This window comes from Peromyscus eremicus, chromosome 14 (genome assembly GCF_949786415.1).
Source record: "Peromyscus eremicus chromosome 14, PerEre_H2_v1, whole genome shotgun sequence".
Classification (NCBI taxonomy): domain Eukaryota; kingdom Metazoa; phylum Chordata; class Mammalia; order Rodentia; family Cricetidae; genus Peromyscus; species Peromyscus eremicus.
The window spans coordinates 59,364,168-59,381,778 of NC_081430.1; the positions used below are offsets into that span (position 1 = coordinate 59,364,168).

A 17,611-nucleotide genomic window follows, 5' to 3' on the forward strand; every position below is an offset into this window, starting at 1 on the left:
GTTTTGTTTTTTTGTTTTTTGTTTTTGAGATGGTTCTCATGGATCCCAAACTAGCCTCAAACTCACTGTGGAGCAGAGGGTGACCCTGAACTACTGATCATCCATTCTTTGCTTCCTTAATGCTAGGATTACAGGTGCATGACACATTTTATTGGATACTTGGGATCAAATCCAGTCCAACTCTCCACCAACTGAATTATATACATGCCCATTCAAACCTGTAGTTTTTTGTTTGGTTTTGGTTTTGGTTTTTCGAGACAGTGTTTCTCTGTGTACCTTTGCGCCTTTCCTGGATCTCACTCTGTAGACCAGGCTGGCCTCAAACTCAAAAAGATCCACCTGCCTCTGCCTCCCGAGTGCTGGAATTAAAGGCATGCGCCACTACCACCCGGCTCCAAACCTATAGTTTTTTAAGTAGCAAAAATAAATTGGGCAAGAACACAATGCATTTTTTAAGGGAACTGGTAACTTTTGAAAGAACCTGTTTACTTAGCAGATACATGGCATGGTGTGGGGAAGGACTGGGAGTGGGACAGGAAAATAAATTTTGTATTTTGGAGGCCAGCACAGGCTTCTTTCTGCAGTCTCTGACCTGCTTCCCTGCTGAGGTACACGGGACAGGGTTCATGGGGCTTTGCAAGCAGAGCTGAGACAAAGTATATCTGTGTGCTAGAGCCAGCCAGAAAGGTCTCAGAGAGGAGTGTGACAAACTCCGAAAAAACTTCTCTGAGGAACTTCACAATGTACTAATAGATGCAACGGTCCATCATTCAAAGTTTCTTGTTATAAAACTTCACACTGATTGTGGAATATCCACAAAGGAAGGAAAGAGAAACCAGCCTTTTTACCACCATCTGGACTCATTTCGTTTGTGCTGGACTGCTGAAGGTGATAGTCGGTGTTCGTGATGCTGGCTCTAATTTCCATGACAGCCAGTGTTTCCTCAGGAACCTAGTCAACTGCTTTGTGTTCTTGCTTAGTTTCGCTTACTTGACCTCAAGGCTCAGCTGACAGAGTTGCCTATTCTGGGATCTGTGTGGCTGATTTAGGGAGTGCTCTCATTGTCCATCATGGGACTTGCAGGTGGAAGGCAGAGAAACTGGTAGCCAGGTGTCAGAAATGAACCTGTGCAGGGGCTCAGGTGACCTATCCAGTCCCATGTCCCTCTGCCAGGCCTGACCTGAGCACCTTTATACCTACCTGGATCTTTCCACTCTCTGCTCTTCACAGGCTTCATGTGACAATACCATGGCTCTGTGATGTGGGGGCTTACTCAGGCCAACCCAGGCTTGGTAAACTTGAGGGCAGAGGGCAGAAACAAGGGCCCTACATCCTGCAGGCACACTCACACATGGCTCTTGTGGTCTGGAAACACCTCATTTAGAGTAAGTACTACTGCTGGAACAAGAGGTAGCGTACTAGCCACAGGCCCACTTTGGTTTTATCACAGTATGGTGGGAGTTATGGTCAGGGAGTTAACCAGAAAATAAAATTGGTCAAGAATGGCTGTTGCTAGGGCTGGAGGGGTGGGTGGCTCAGTGGTTAAGAGTGTCTACTGTTCTTGCAGAGGAACCAAGTCTGATAGCTTACAACTACTTCTAACTCCAGCTCCATGGGATCTGAGGCCTTTTGCTTCCAAGGGTGCCTGCGCTGATGTGTGTGTCTTCATGTGTAGATCTCTCTCTCTCTCCCTCTCTCTCTCTCTCTCTCTCTCTCTCTCTCTCTCTCTCTCTCCCTCTCTCTCTCTCTCTCTCTCTCTCTCTCTCTCTCTCTCTCTCTCTCTCTCTCTCTCTCTCTCTCACACACACACACACACACACACACACACACACACACACACACACACAATTAAAAGCAAAACATTCCTAACAATAACAATGGCTCAGGCTCCAGCCAAATCGTTGGAATGAAGATTCGGCACAGAAAAATATGATATGTATTTTAAAGAATCTTGAAAATACAATTTACTAAGTCTATTTCTCAGGAAGTATTTGAATAGCAGTGTTAACAATGCCATCTGGATAACATAAAGAAGGAAGTTACATGGTCATGTCTTGTGCCATGGCAGACTAAGGCTGGGAAGGATTCTGGTCACTATTTAAATACGGAAGTGTGAACCTCGGGCACTTTTACTTTTCTTGGGCATGTTTGTTAGGCCTTTTCAAGAGATGAGGAGGTGATGTACACTTATCATTACTTTTCTCCTGGCAGAATTTCTTTTTCCTAAGATGGAGTCAAGCAAAAAGATGGACGCTGCTGGCTCACTGCAGCCCAACCCACCACTCAAGCTGCAGCCTGATCGGAGTGCAGGCTCAGTGCTCGTGCCTGAGCAAGGCGGCTACAAGGAGAAGTTTGTGAAGACGGTGGAAGACAAGTACAAGTGTGAGAAGTGCCGCCTGGTGCTGTGCAACCCCAAGCAGACTGAGTGTGGGCACCGGTTTTGTGAGAGCTGCATGGCTGCCCTGCTCAGGTGGGTGCTGCCTGCATCTTCAGGCTGCCTGGCCAGGGCGGCTGTACCCACCTTCACCTGTTTCTCTCAAAACCATGAACGCTTTTAGGTCCAGCTTCAGAGGCCTTCAGGGAAACTCAGGCAGATCTCATGCCTGAGTTTTCTGAGGCCTCTGTACCTGGCCCTGCCTGCCTCACATCCTACTCCCCCAGGCCTCTCCCCTGAAGTCTCCTCAGTGGTGTCAGCACTCTGTCCACAAAGCCTCTGTCCCCCATCTGTGTTGCTATATTCTGCTCAAGAAGTTCATGTTTATAATAGTGATACCAAGTGGTCCTAAGTCTTTAAAGTAGAAGGGTGCGGGGGCTGGAGAGATGGTTTAGAGGTTAACAGCACTGGCTGCTCTTCCAGAGGTCCTGAGTTTAATTCCCAGCAACCACATGGTGGCTCACAGCCATCTGTAATGAGATCTGGTGCTCAGGCATACATGCAGGCAGAACACTGTACTGTGTACATAATAAATGAAATCTTTTTTTAAAAAAATTAGAAGGGTGCCACTGGGCCACGGTAGAGGAAGGTCAGGGTCACATGTAGGACAAAACAGGTGTAAGTATGCATGTTTACCCAGGGGGTACATATAGAGCTTGTTCAAGACCCTAGATGCTCATGAGCCTTATGCGTTGCTGTGGTAAAATCACAAGGGCAGGCTGGAGTTAGAGGACAGAGGTTGGATTGGCCAGGAAGAACGACATCCTGTTGGGTATTTACCAGGCATTGTGCTTGGCATTCGTCGCTACAGAACATACTGCATCATCAGACCTTCAGTGCCCCTCAGCACATTAGCTTGAGAGGGCCACCCTCTTCCCAACTGGCCACTCAGACCTGGTGCCTGAGACCAAGGCCAGGCCCAGTAGCCAATCTCCTGTGTACCCCACACTCTCACCGCGTCCATTCACTCGGTCCACACAGCCCACTCGGCTTTGCCTGCTGAGGGTAAAAGGACCCTAGTTGAACTTGGGTTATCCTGGGGACGGGGCAGTCCCCTTTTGCAGGTGCTGCTGGCGTTTTTACACATAGAGAACTTGTCTGTAGCCCAAGACTAGAACATCAAAGGCCCTCAGTACTTGTGGGTGCTCTTCCCAGAAGGCCCTCTCGGAAAACCAGTGTGTTCTTTCCAATGGGACTGGGTTATTGAACAAAATAGCTTCCTTTTGAAAAATTACCATTTTTTAAAGTTTGGCTCTTGTTCTCCTGTGGATTGCTATTTAAGTTAGATTTTCCATGGCATCCTGGAGCCCTGCCTGTTGCCGCAAGCTAGAGCAGGCCTGCCCATGAAGGAAAGCATTCTGTGTTCCCAGTGAGCCTGAGGGAAGGAAGGAGGGCTGCTGCTCTAACATGCTTACTTTGTTTCCTTCAGCTCCTCGAGTCCAAAATGTACAGCGTGCCAAGAAAGCATCATCAAAGACAAGGTACTCTTACCTGTTTCCTTTCTTCAAACAGAGGCTTGCTCTACAGTCCAGGGTGGCCCCAAACCTATGATCTTCTTGCCTCTGAGTGCAGGGGTGTGCCACCATGCTGGGCTTCTTGGGTGGTTGATACATTTCACATAGCTTGCATTTGGAACTCACTTGGTAGCCCAGGCTGGCCTCGAACTCACAGAGATCCGCCTACCTCTGCCTCCCGAGTGCTAGGATTAAAGGCGTGCGCCACCACCGCCCGCCGCCGCTATTTCACCTTTTAAGATTAAAATGGGCACAGTGGCACACACCTTTAATCCCAGCATTTAGGAGGCAGAGGCAGGTGGATCTCTGGGAGTTTAAGGCCAGCCTTGTCTACATAGGCAATTCCAGGACAGCTAGAACTACATAATAAAGAGAGACTGTCTTTTAAAAAAAAAGTTAATATTTTTGTGGGGAGGTGAGGATGGCAGTCTAGCTCAAGCTAGCCTTGAACTAAACTTAGTAGTTGAGGTCCTCTTTCCATCTCCCAAATTCTGGAATTACAGGTATGCACTCCCACACCTAGTTTATACAGCACTTGAGGATATATCCCAAGGCTTCAAGTATTCTAGGCAAGCACATCACCAACTGAGTTAGATCTCCATACCTTGGGTGTTGTTTGTTTGTTTGTTTGTTTGTTTGTTTGTTTGTTTGAGACAGTGTTTCACTGTGTAGCCTTGGCTGGCCTTGAACTCAGAGACCTCTCTACCTGCTTCTGCTTCCACACATGGCAAGTCCCTTGAGATTGTTTTTTTTTCCTTCCTCTCTGCCTCCCTACCCTCCCTCTCCCCCCACCTCCCTCCCTCCCTTCCTCCTTCTTCCTTCCTTCTGTTTTGTTTTTTTGGGATTGGGTCTTCCTATGTAGCCCATCCTGGCCTGAAACTCATGGCAGTCCTCCTGCCTCAGCCTCCTAGGATTGCAGGTGTGTGCCACAATACTCAGCTCTTAGTTTTGACAGTAGTGCAGCAGGCTCCAGGGCCTGATGTGTCATGTGAGCGCCTGGGCAGACTAGGGTCGGGGGTGGGGTGGGGGTGGGGTGGGATTCAGACTCTTCTGCTCTAATTCCCGCAAGGCACTCTGTCCCCTGAGCCAGTTGCTTCCCCCATAACAGTGTCAGTAGCACCTGTTTACCGCAAGGGAGGGTGTATAAGGAGTGGGGACTTGAGAAGTGCAGAGGTGTCTGTCACGGCTGTGACTGTCTGTGGTCCAATCATTGCTGTCTTCTTAGCTTTCTCTCCTACAGCTTCCCTCAGCGTGCCAGTGCCGGGTGGGCTTGGAATTTGCCCTCCCTTCCTTTCACTAGTATCTTGAAGGGCTGAGACAGTGAATGAGATCAACCTGCTATCTGCCCATGTGGGTGTCACTGTGCACTTAGTGGGTACCACCGAGGCTCTCCTCCATCTTCTTCCTGAACCCAATCCCTCTCCTTTCCTCTGGCACATGGCCACCCACATACTGCTAAGCCCTTCCAGGCACACTTGTAGCTTGAAGTAGCTCACTCTTAAGGACTTAAATGTCAATAAAAATATGTATGATTCCAATATTCTGATTAATGAACCTAACAATTTTTAATGTAAGCTATTAAATCCCACAGTAAGAGTCTTGCTCTGGGGTTTCCTGTCAAAAGCATTTGCAAATGCTGGACTTGCTGGTCAGGGCAGGCCAGGTGAGGCAGCTGGCCACAGGCCCCTTGGGCTCTAGAGAAAAGGGCCTCTGATGGAACTTGTTCTAGCACATTAGCATATCTGTGCTGCTGAAGACTCCAGCCAGTTGTTACAAGAAAAGCAGATCACTTACCCCACTCCTTTCCTTTCCTTTTTCTTTCTTTTCTTTCTTTCTTTCTTTCTTTCTTTCTTTCTTTCTTTCTTTCTTCTTTCTTTCTTTTTCTTCTTTTTTTTCTTCTTTTTTTTTTGAGACAGGGTTTCTCTGTGTAGATGTAGCCCAGGCTATAGAACTCACTCTGTAGACCAGGCTGGCCTTGAACTCAGATCCACCTGCCTCTGCCTCCCAAGTGCTGAGATTAAAGGCATGCACCACCAAGCCTGGCTCTTACCCCATTTCTTTTCTTTACATGGCAGTGGGCTACGTTGTTCACATGTATTGAAAAGTATGACTGAGAGGAAGAACTTAAAAGCCACACGCTAAGGTGGCTTTTTTAAGTATCTGTTTCATTCACAATCATGGTTCCTATTTCCTTTCCTTTACCTTTACCTTTTTTTCCTTTACCTTTACCTTTTTTTCCTTTACCTATTTTACCTTTACCTTTTTACCTTTACCTTTTCTTCTTGAGACAGGCTCTCATAGTCCTTATGGTCCTGGAGCTCACTGTGTAGACCAGGCTGGCCTCAAACTCACAGAAATTCTCTTACCTTTGCCTCCCAAGTGCTGTGATTAAAGGTGTGCACCACCATGCCCAGCTTCCATCTTAGTTTTTGAAACAGGATCTGTCACTGATCCTGGAGCTTGCTGATTGGATAGACTAGCTGGCCAATAAGCTCCAAATCCTGTCTCCACTTCCCCAGCACTGGGGTAAAGGTGCACACCACCACACTTGATTTTTATGTAGGTGTCAGCGTCCAAACTCAGATCTTCGTGCTTGTACAGCAAGCACAGAAGTGGCTGAGGCATCTCTGTCCTTAATTTTACCAGCTACTGATCTGTCTCTGCCTGGAAGTTTGGAAGGGGCATATTAAGTCTTCCTGTCACAGAATTGATAGGTAGGAGTGTCTCAGAAATGCCTGAGGACTGAGGCTATAGACTTTCGTTAGAGGCAGAGTGCTTGTTTTCTACGGGAAAGTTAAAGGCAAGCAGGTATTTATTTTCAGGAGAAATAGTTCAGTACTAGCTCATGCTTGTGACACATATTCAAAGCTTCCTTTGGGCTAAGATGGGGCTCTGGGGTGGAGTGTTTCCCAAGCATGCTTAAGGACCTGGGAGTCCATCCTCTCTGGGGAAAAGAGAAAGTAAAAGAAAAAGCATCCTCTGGTAAAAAACTGAGTTATAAGCAGCAGACACTAAGAAGGAACCAGAATTGTTTCACATGTTGTCCAAAACCCTTATCTCCATAACTGTTGGTTTGATTCTGACAAGCTTTTTATACACTCTGTTGAGTTGCCAGCATGCTGCCAAGTCCTTTGGCAGGAGGTGTGCCTCCAGGGCCATCTGCTGTTTATTGGCTGGGAGCTTGAACCGACCCTGTCCTGAGGCTATGTCAGTACTCAAGGACCATAATGCTCTAAAATACCGTTATTCAATGTGTCTTCTGATTTACCTAATAAAAGATAATGGTTAAAGTTATATGAGTTAAATGGTGTCTTAGTGGGGCCAGCTCCTTCATTGTACTTAGAGAAATTAAGACAGTCCTTAATGCTTTCTGAGGCCCACTTAAGAGTTGCTCTTAGCATTTTTAGAGTGGTTTTGCCTTGTCCAATGGCAACATGTGAAGATTAAGAAGTATTAATCCTCTAACTACCTTCCAATTCAGGTGTTTAAGGATAATTGCTGCAAGAGAGAGATCCTGGCCCTTCAGATCTACTGTCGGAATGAAGGCAGAGGTTGTGTAGAGCAACTGACTCTGGGACATCTGTTGGTGAGTACCCAAGTGGTCCCAGAACCAGAGCCATCTCTGTTCAGCAGAGAGCTGCATCACCTCATCTAACTGCCTGGCCAGGTCGATAGAGCATTGTGTGCACCATAGTGCTCTGTTTACTATATTCTTTTCAAACAGAGCCATGCAAGAGAGTATCCAATCCCTAGGACATAAAGTGTCGCTTTTCATGACATCAGTGAATTGTCATCCTCTGTCCTACTTAGAATAAAGAAATTGGAGTTGGGTTTTGATTTTCAAAGGCACTTTATTACTTCTACCATGAAATTACACATAAATTAAGGTTGCTTTTATTTTTAATTTTTGTATTTTATTCAGAGTGGATAATTGAATTAGAATAAAGACTTTAAAGGGTTGGTGTGTTGTATGTGTGTGTCTGTGGTAGTGGTGTTTTTGTGGGAGGGGAAGTTGACACAGGTATTACTCTATAGTCTGTGTGTGTCTATGTGTAGGTTTTGACACTGGTATTGCTATATAGTTCAGGCTGGCTTTGAACTCCAGATCCCCCCCCATCTCAGCCCATTCTGCTAGGATGACAGGTCAGGTCTATATCACCACATCTGGCTAAACAGTTCTTAACAGAGACACCCCTAACGCTCAGTTCTGGTAACAGAGAGAAGGGTGCATGGTCCCTCACTCACATGTGTGTTGAGGAAACACAAGGTGCACACAGTGAGCCTCTGTCTCTTGCTGTGCTTTGCCACTCTGTTGCATAGAACTGTCCCTATAGCAGGGCCATAGGATTCTGCAGACCTCACTATGGCAGTTACAGTCTGCCATTTCACATTTACTTTTTGCCAGTTAAAAACTTGGGTTTGTTCTACAGGTGCACCTAAAAAATGAATGCCAGTTTGAGGAGCTTCCCTGTCTTCGTGCTGACTGCAAAGAAAAAGTACTGAGAAAAGACTTGCGGGATCATGTGGAAAAGGCCTGTAAATACCGAGAGGCCACGTGCAATCACTGCAAGAGCCAAGTCCCCATGATCACCCTGCAGGTGCGGTGTTGCCTGTTCATGTCCCTTCTGCTCAGCTCAGGTGCACTTCCTCTGCAGAGATGACGATTCTAACAAGGATAAAGAGAAAGAGGATTAAATAGCAATTTTCATCTAACTTTATTTCAGAGTAAAGCTGTATTTGTTTTGCCTATTTTGATTTATATAATTAACACTTTCCATTGCCTTGATTGACTCATTTGAGATGTCAAAAAAAAATGAAGAATGGTGATTCACAAAAGGTAGAATTTGTAACTTGTCCCAAAGAATAGCCTCAAATTTTGATGGAGTGCTCATCTTCTCACAGCTGTATGACACAACCATCACTTACAACAGGCTCATTTATCCTGCAGTGTCAAAGGAAGCTGTCTGTCTTGGGGAGAGATGAGCATTTAAATGTTTTCCTGCCTCATTGTTTTGGCATGGTCTGTTCTGTGTATGCAGTGGAATCATTTCTGTGTGAAAGGTGAAAGAGACATTGAGGGTAGAAGAACAACTTTAAAAACAGTCATTCACCGAGTAAACATCGGTTGTGTACCTACCTGTATGCCATGCCATTCCAGCGCATGGACTGCTTGCAGGTTGTTGAGAGGGGACTTAGGAAGTGTCAGGAGAGCTGGGGGCCCTGGCCAGGTATTGCTGAGAGGCCAAGCAAGTAGGGACTACTCTTGGTGGTGATGCTGGGGTCATCAGAAGGGGGACTGTTGGGTATAGCCAGGGTACATGTCATGGCCACTATGAGTCTCCTACCCTGTGAAATGAGATGTGTTCTGCTCTGCTGTCTCAGCACTCACTCCATCACCAGCCAGGCCTGAGTCTGGGCCTCATTTTATCTGGACATCTTTTTCTTATAGACTACCATAGACGTTCCCAGTTACTAAGAGCTTTCCAGGACTGTGTCTCCCCACTTGGGAAGCAACAGTAGAATGTGTTCTAATTGAGCAGTTTATCCAGTAACAAACCTGCAGTGAGTGAAACACTCACCTGATGAGTAGCTGTCCAGGCTGTACACATGTTAATACACTGCTACCAAAGTTACACTTTGCTTCTTGCAGAGATCAGTTATTTACAGAGTAAAATCAAGTAGTATTCATTTGAGAAGGAACTGAAAACATGTCAGTTAGATACCGCATTAAGCAGCCACCTCTGAACAGCAGGCGAGGCTGTAAGAGTCAGGAGGGTCATGGTTAACCACGTGTTGATGGCAGAGGACTGACTTGAAGTTTCTATCCTTAGTCAGCAGTCTGTGAAAGGAGAACCAGGTATACAGTTAAATTCCTGTAGTATGGAAAGTAATGTGACCATAATGTGTACAAAACACCAATAAGGAAGGGCCAGGGAAGGTCAGTGAAGAAGCAGTGCGTATTTATTTCATTTGAGTTTTAACTGGACCTGGAAGGCAGTTTGAGATCTGAATTTCGCAAAGAAATGACTGTTGCTTGTAACTCTCTGGAGGCCTTCGTGGTGGAAACTGGCTGCAAGTTCCTTGAACAGTGTCACTGGCGTATTCCTCTGCTGCGTTCATTTTGTTTGTTACTCAGGATTGAACTCGGCCATCCTCGGAGACTGCTCTTTAATTTTGTTTTTATTTTAAGACACGATCTGACTGTCCTTGAAATCACCATTCATCCAGGCTGGGCTTAAAATTTGTCATCCTCCTGCCTTGGCCTCCTAAGTAGTTAAAGTCACCAACATGTGGCACCCCAGTGGCCTTTCGTTTCCATTTCTGTTTTGAAATAGGTTCTTTTGTAAAAGCCCAGGCTGATCTTCAATTTACTAGATTCCCAAGGATGACCTTGAACTCCTGATCCTCTTGCCATCACCTCCTAAGGTGCCACAACTACCTGCCTGAATTAAGACCCAGATTGCTTTCTCCTCTAGTTTTCAGACTCATACATCATAGTGAGAACTGAAGCCAGAGCATTGAGCATGCTGGCCTAGGCATGCACTCTACCTATAAGCTGTGTGTCTGCAGCTCCAGCAGTGGTTTTAACTAGCATTGCCTGTGCATTCCCTCTGTGACACTGCACAGTTCCTGACACTAGCAGAGCAAGTGTGGACTCACTTCTTTGTATTACTGTGAAGGTTCTGTGACTTGCTCTGGTCTTCCTCTCCTTCTAGTTAGTGCCAGGATTGCATGCCCAAATCTTCTGATTTTTTAGCTCTAGCACCCTTAATCTCTCCACAGTGAATGTGACATATAGTAGGCTGGGTTAGGACCTGTAGTGTACACTGTATAGCTGGCAGTGCATTACTGCCAGTGTGTGGTGCAGGACCAGACTACATACGGTTCTTGTTGTAGCAAACTATATTTTAATAAAATCTGAATATACCCAAATGAAACTCTTTTGTTAGGGACACATAAATATGTGATGAAGCTTTTAAGTAAAAGGCAGAAATACAGAATTCAGCATTATTTTAGTGATTACTTGAAAGAAATAAGGATGAGGTGGGTGGAAAGTGTTGATTATGTTCACCACCTAGGTAGTGCTTCGTGAATGTTCATTATATAGCTAGGCTTTGTATTTCCCACATGTGTGGTCAAATTTGCTGTCAAGAGGCAGAGGCGAGGATTCAAAGCCACACTGTTTGCTAGGTAACCAGTCTTCTTACAAACCACTACAGCATGCATCAAGTTTTTGTTTTGTTTGTGACAGTCTCATTATGTAGCCCCAGCTGACCTGGAACTTGCTATGAGATCAGGCTAAGCTCAAACTCACAGAGATCCGCCTGCCTTTCCCAAATGCTGGGGTTAAAGGCGTGCACCATGTGTATGCCTTTCCCAAATGCTGGGGTTAAAGGTGTGCACCATGTGCATGCCTTTCCCAAATGCTGGGGTTAAAGGTGTGCACCATGCACATGCCTGACCCAAATGCTGGGGTTAAAGGTGTGCACCATGTGGATGCCTTTCCCAAGTGCTGGGGTTAAAGGTGTGTACCATGCGCATGCCTTTCCCAAATGCTGGGGTTAAAGATGTGTACCATGCACATGCCTTTCCCAAGTGCTGGGGTTAAAGGCGTGCACCATGTGGATGCCTTTCCCAAATATTGGGATTAAAGGTGTGCACCATGTGCATGCCTGGCCCAAGTTTTGTGTTTTTAGTGTTGCATCCTTCCCTTGACTGTTACAACATGGTTTCACTAGGCATCAGGTGGTGGCTTAAGGTCATCTGTAATGTCATCTTCTTACCTCCATGGGTACCTGCACACATGTGATGCATAGCCATACACGCATGCAAAACACTCACACACTCATTCAGTAAAATAAATGTAAAAAGAAATCAGAAACGAAGGTGTTGACAGGGCCGTGTTCCCAGCAGCAGCTCTGAGTACTTTCTACCTTCCCCGAGACACTCCTGGTTGTCATCCACCCTTGACTAGAAGTTGCATAGCTCCTGCTCTGTCTCTGTGTTTAGGTGATTGCTCTTGAGTCCTTGCCTCTCTAAGGATGTAGTCATGAGACTGAGGGTCTGTCCTAATTAATGACAGCTGCGAAGAACCAGCTCCAATAAGGTCCCATTCACAGGTTCTGAATGAACATAGGCAGTATTGTAGGAGGACCCACTATTCAGTCACTATTACGGCTAGAAGTCTTGAACAGGCAATTCAATGAAAAAAATCCATGATTAATAAGAGGAAATACAACAATTCACAGTGCCTGAGCTGCAGGACACCCCCCCAACCCCCACCACCCACCCACCCCCTACACACACACACACACACACACACACACACACACACACACACACACACCCCGCATTGTATCCCTTCCATTAGACTGTCATAGATTAAAAAGTGTGATAGAATTGGTAAAGTGCGGAATATGCTTTCTCATGATAATGAGATTCCAGATTGGGGTCAGGTTATTGGAGGGCAATTTGACAACAGTTCATCAAAATCTAACTTAAAACGTGCATCCTTTGATGCTTTTAAAACCTTCCTGATATTCTTTCATAGGTGTGCAGAAGTACATGCAAAGATACTGGCTGTTCTGCCTCATTGGCCTCCCAGTCAGCCTGCCCACCCTTTCTCCCCTTCTCTCCCAGCCCTGCTTCCCCTTACCTCCCCCAGTGCTATCTTGGTCTCCCCCCTCCACTGTGCTTATGTCAACGAGGCACGAGGCAAGCATCCAGCCCAGAGAATGAAGATGGGAGTGTGTAGGTACAGGGAGCAGAGAGAGCACCTGTGGTCCCTTCACCATGTTTCAGAGACCCCACTCTGCTCTATGATGGGGACGTGTGGTCTCCGCTCTTGGGAGGTTGTGTAGTCAAACTTGGTTCACAGATATGGTCAGTATCAGAGAAGCAAGACTAGTTACTGGGGTTTTCTCTGAAGTGTACAGAATGCCTTGCCTTTGTGGGTCTTGAAAACTCCAGCTCAGTGCAAATCCAGCATGTATGCTGGGTCCTTGAGCAGGCTGTCTCCTGAGGGAGGCCTATGACCAGGTTCTCCCTGGTCAGTATGGAATGGTAATTGACTTGCTTACCATGTACTCTAGGGACTCTGACACCCAGGTCAGGAGCAGAGCAGCTAATCTTGTAGGCATTTCCCTGCTCTGCAGATGCAGTGTTCATACTCAGAAGGCATAGGCCTTCAAAATTCCAACAGAATTGAGCCTGGTACCCTCCTCAGGTCGGTATCCTCTGTTAAATGTGTACTTCTAGCCAGGTAGTGGTAGTGCACACCTTTAATCCCAGCACTTGCGAGGCAGAAGCAGGTGGATCTCTGAGTTTGAGGCCAGCCTGGTCTACAGAGAGTTCCAGGACAGCCAAGGCTCTTGCACAGAGAAACCCTGTCTTGAAAAACAAAAACAAAAACAAACAAACAAACTGTGTACTTCCTTTGTATGGACACTGTTTTGGCCCTGTACCTGCCTAGTTAGACTGAACCAGTGCTGGAACAAGTGCCATGGTCCAAATCCACCTAAAGATAATTGTCAGTGAAGGCCAAAGGAACCAGAGGACCTACTGAGACCTGAAGTGTCCCAGGACCTCGGAAGAGCATCTGAGCATCCTTACTCAGCAGGAGTTGCTGTACTGGTACTTGTGTCTCTGCCTGTGCCGTCATTATGGGTCTAGTGGTACTTTCTTGGGCCCTTAGGTTTGATGTCCTCAACAAGTCCTTGCCCTTGCTTTTTTATGGACACGTGCCCCTGGCATTGAGATTAGCAGTCGCTCTTCTTCTTCTACACAGCTCAAGATCATACAGTTTCAACAGGGCCTAGACCAAAATTTATCCATTCTTGTGTACTAAAGATAATGTAGGCAAGATTTTAGGACAGTATCCAGAAGACCGTGCCACTTTCAGGATTGTTCAGACTTCAAACCGAAAGGCCAGAGAAAAATCTGAGCATGGGCATTTGACCAACCCCACATTGTCCATAGGGCCCTTGACCTGGAATCTGCTGTGGAGGCAGCTGGCGTTAGGATACCACCAGCAATGTACTCCACAAGTTCCCTCTGAGTCAAATCTGACGTGATGTCACAAGGTCCTAGACAGTCATACTCTGATGAGTGTGGTGGGGCAATGGTGGATACAGTTTCCTTTGTGTCTGCATTGGAGAGCTGATGAGCACTGAGAAGGATGGACTGTGCTGGTCCACACCTGACTCACTTCCTTTTTCTTTGTAGAAACACGAAGACACTGATTGTCCCTGTGTGGTGGTGTCCTGCCCTCATAAGTGCAGTGTCCAGACTCTTCTGAGAAGTGAGGTAAGGCACAGCCAGGGCCCAGGCAGGAGCCCTGTGACAGTGGTCCCATGTCCTGTAGGCCCACTCTCCCGAGTTGTGGGCATCTGTATAGTCTTCATTCATGGTCAACTATGGTAATGTGTGTAACAACAAAGACAAAACCAACAGGGATGTTTTGGAAACATCCCTGTTTTAGCTACAAAAAGGTAAATTCGGGATTGAAAATATTAAGAATTGGGGAAAAAGTGACTAATTTACAAATGTAAGTAAAGGTGGTGCTTCAAGTCTTTATTTTTAAATTCTACAAAATAATGAATTTCTGTAAGATTGTCTCAAAAAAGTAATTTTAGACTTTTAAAACCATTTGCCCAGCTCGTGGGCAGGGCAGTGCTAGAGGGGAAGTAGATACTGAGTGGAGGGGCATCTGCCCAGGTGCTTATGTAAGACGGGTAGATTTTATCTTTGATTTCATTTGACCTGCCCATATGGATAGATCCATGTGGAAAGTTGCAGGGATCCTAACACTTTTGCATGTGACCTGACCTGGAGCCCCCGTGGTTGCTTAGTCTTTGAGTCTCTAGTCTTTGGAGCCCCCTGAGTCTTCTCCAGCAGGCTGGCATCTTCCTGGCAGTTGGAAGAAGGCAGCCTAGAAACACTAGCTAACTCACGTGGGCCTTGTGCTAGGAGCACAGAGAGCTGGGAAGACCCTAAGAGCCGCTCACCTAGGTACAGCCTCCCAGGACAATGGTGGGTAAGGTTGCTGAAAGGCCTCTGGGAGGACCTGGGAGAAGTACAAGTCCACTCTCCATGCTGGGCCACTGGAAGATCCTTCTGTTAAAGTCAGTGTATGGAGAGGGTAACTGCTAAAATGATCCCCAGAGTTTATAACCCTCACTTCAGTTCTGTCCACTCAGAGCTCGGAATTAAGATGAAAGGCAGCCTCTAAGTTACTTTTATTTCAAAATAAAATTTTCAACTTCATTTCTCTTGGTTTCAGGGAAAGGAGCTGTTGGGCTGTGCATTAGTCTTGCTTCTGTTCCGAAGCTCCTATAAATTCTTCAGGGCCCTGAGTGTACTCATAATAAAACCAGGTTAGGAAAAGGTAGGACAGTGAGTTTATAGTAGAAATAACATGTCAGAACAGCATGCCCTGGTTGTAGCATTAGAAGTGTTAGCTGGTCGTGATTGTAATTGTAACAATGGCCCTGAAAGAATGTCACACCTTAAAGTTTTAAACTGGTCCACGTTGACCTGCCTGTGGGGCCTTCTGGGTACTTCCTCTGAGTCCAGCCCAGGGTGTCCTGGCTGGGTTCAAGGAAACTGCAAGCACACTAGGCTGCTGATCATTATGACTGCCTAACTAACAGGCCCTTTCTTATGGTTGGTTGTGGTGGGGGCCTCAAGGCCCTTTTCCAGGTTGCCTTTCTGCTGAGCTATTGTGAAAGGGTCAGTGAGCAGAGGAAGAATGGATCCTTGTTTGTCCCTAGTTCCTAAATACCAGGCATAGCGAATAGCCACCACCTTGGTCCTGGTAGACTGAGGAAAATTCCAAAACTACACAAACCTGCACCTGCCCGTGTCTGCGCAGACAGTGCAGAATAAAAGCTGTGAGAATAAGGCAGCAGGCATGCAGGAGTTGTGTTGCAGTCCACAGCGACACAAGCCCAGATACAAGTCTGTCTTTAGGATCATCTTTTCACTTCCCTTGTCTCTTGCTTGGGGCATCCTGGAGTTAAACAAGAGGCTGTCTTCTCTCAGGGTAGCTTGGATTTTTTTCCAGGCACTCCTAATTTTCATCTATCAGCTAGAAGAGAGAGTATGAGATTCCTGTTGTTAGAATAGCTATAGGGATCTTTGAAAAGCTTATGAGGTTCTGAACATGCCAGGGAAAAAAGGCTTTTCAGATGAAGGTGTAACTCGCCTTCAGCCATCTCAGGTATTACCAGTAATGGTTCAGTGTGTGAGCTTGCTTTGAAAATGGGTTTATTTTTGTGTACTGTATAGTAGGTGTGTGACCCAGTTGCATCCCAAATGCTTTCTGATTTTTTGTGTTTCATACAGTTTTGTTAATAGTCTTTAAATGTGCATTTCAGTTCTTTTTCTTTTCTTTTTTTTTTTTTTTTTCCCAATTCTGGCACTTCAGACGGCATGTCACAGTTTGAACAATTTGTTCTAAAGAAATTGGAAGTTAAGAACTGTTACAGTAAATGTATTTATGTATATTGGTGTGTATACGTGTATACTTGTGATGAAACTGTATTTTACTGCCTGAAGTCCAGCACGCAGATGATGCGTACACACCTGCAGCTGATAATCACCCTTCTTAACAGTACAGCCTGGATGCTCTCTGTGCCCTGATATGTTTGAACATTTTCATGCAAACGTTTGTGTCACAACTCACGTCTTTTTCCCGTTGCAGTTGAGTGCACACTTGTCAGAGTGTGTCAATGCCCCCAGCACCTGTAGTTTTAAGCGCTATGGCTGCGTTTTTCAGGTCAGTATCCAACATTTGTCCTTCCCAGTCACTGACATTCTGCCATTGAAGAAAAGTTCTCATAATAATATTTTAACATTTGAGTTCTCACTCTTCTAGTCTTTGTCGTGAAACCAAATCACCCTGCTGCATGGGTGAAACAAACCATACATGCAGCAGGAGTGGGTGTTCACTTGCCGGGCCAGGACATTTAGGCTCAGATGGAACAGCATGGGGAAGTCAGTATGCCAGGAAAACTGCTACCTCCCAGACAGCTCCGGGTAGTAAGAATGCAGTGGCATCTGGTGGAGTTTCTGTGGCAATTTTAACTGTTCATTCCCTGAGTGAATATTAAACTTGATGTAGCTTTGACATCGTCTGTCAGCCCTTAGCTGTAAGAATCACACATGGGTGTCTGTAATGCTTTGTTTACACATATATGCTGACTTTTACCCTGCCAGAGTTGGGTTGACTGAGCAAAGCCTGTAGAAAACATACTTCCTGGGAAAGTGTTCATGTCAGAAACCTGCCTGTGGTTTTCTGTTTTTAAACATACCTAGGATTGCAAGTTAAGACTGAGTTTATCTACCAAAAGGCAAAAGAAAATATCTATTTAGTTTTATGTATCAGCAGTGCACTGTTACAGAGTCGGTACGGAGACAGTGAGCAATATTGCAGTACTTTCTTTTTTCTTTTTTTCTTTTTTTTTTTTTTTTTGGTTTTTGAGACAGGGTTTCTCCGTGTGGTTTTGGTGCCTGTCCTGGATCTCACTCTGTAGACCAGGCTGGCCTCGAACTCACAGAGATCTGCCTGGCTCTGCCTCCCGAGTGCTGGCATTAAAGGTGTGTGCCACCACCGCTCGGCTGCAGTACTTTTTCGTAAGATGGAAAGCTGAGAATAAGAATG

General features: G+C 45.9%; 1 protein-coding gene across 2 annotated transcripts in view; it reads left to right on the top strand.

The window, feature by feature from the left end:
* The window catches only part of Traf3 (TNF receptor associated factor 3), a 111,162-nt gene that overhangs the window by 82,978 nt on the left and 10,573 nt on the right, over positions 1-17,611 (top strand). For both annotated transcript variants that reach the window (XM_059279287.1, XM_059279286.1), the window contains 6 exons: positions 2,212-2,470; positions 3,864-3,915; positions 7,430-7,534; positions 8,379-8,546; positions 14,173-14,253; positions 16,652-16,726. In XM_059279287.1, coding sequence (XP_059135270.1) covers positions 2,229-2,470; positions 3,864-3,915; positions 7,430-7,534; positions 8,379-8,546; positions 14,173-14,253; positions 16,652-16,726 — 723 coding nt within the window. In that variant the 5' untranslated portion in view covers positions 2,212-2,228. The remainder of the gene's footprint in view (positions 1-2,211; positions 2,471-3,863; positions 3,916-7,429; positions 7,535-8,378; positions 8,547-14,172; positions 14,254-16,651; positions 16,727-17,611) is intronic.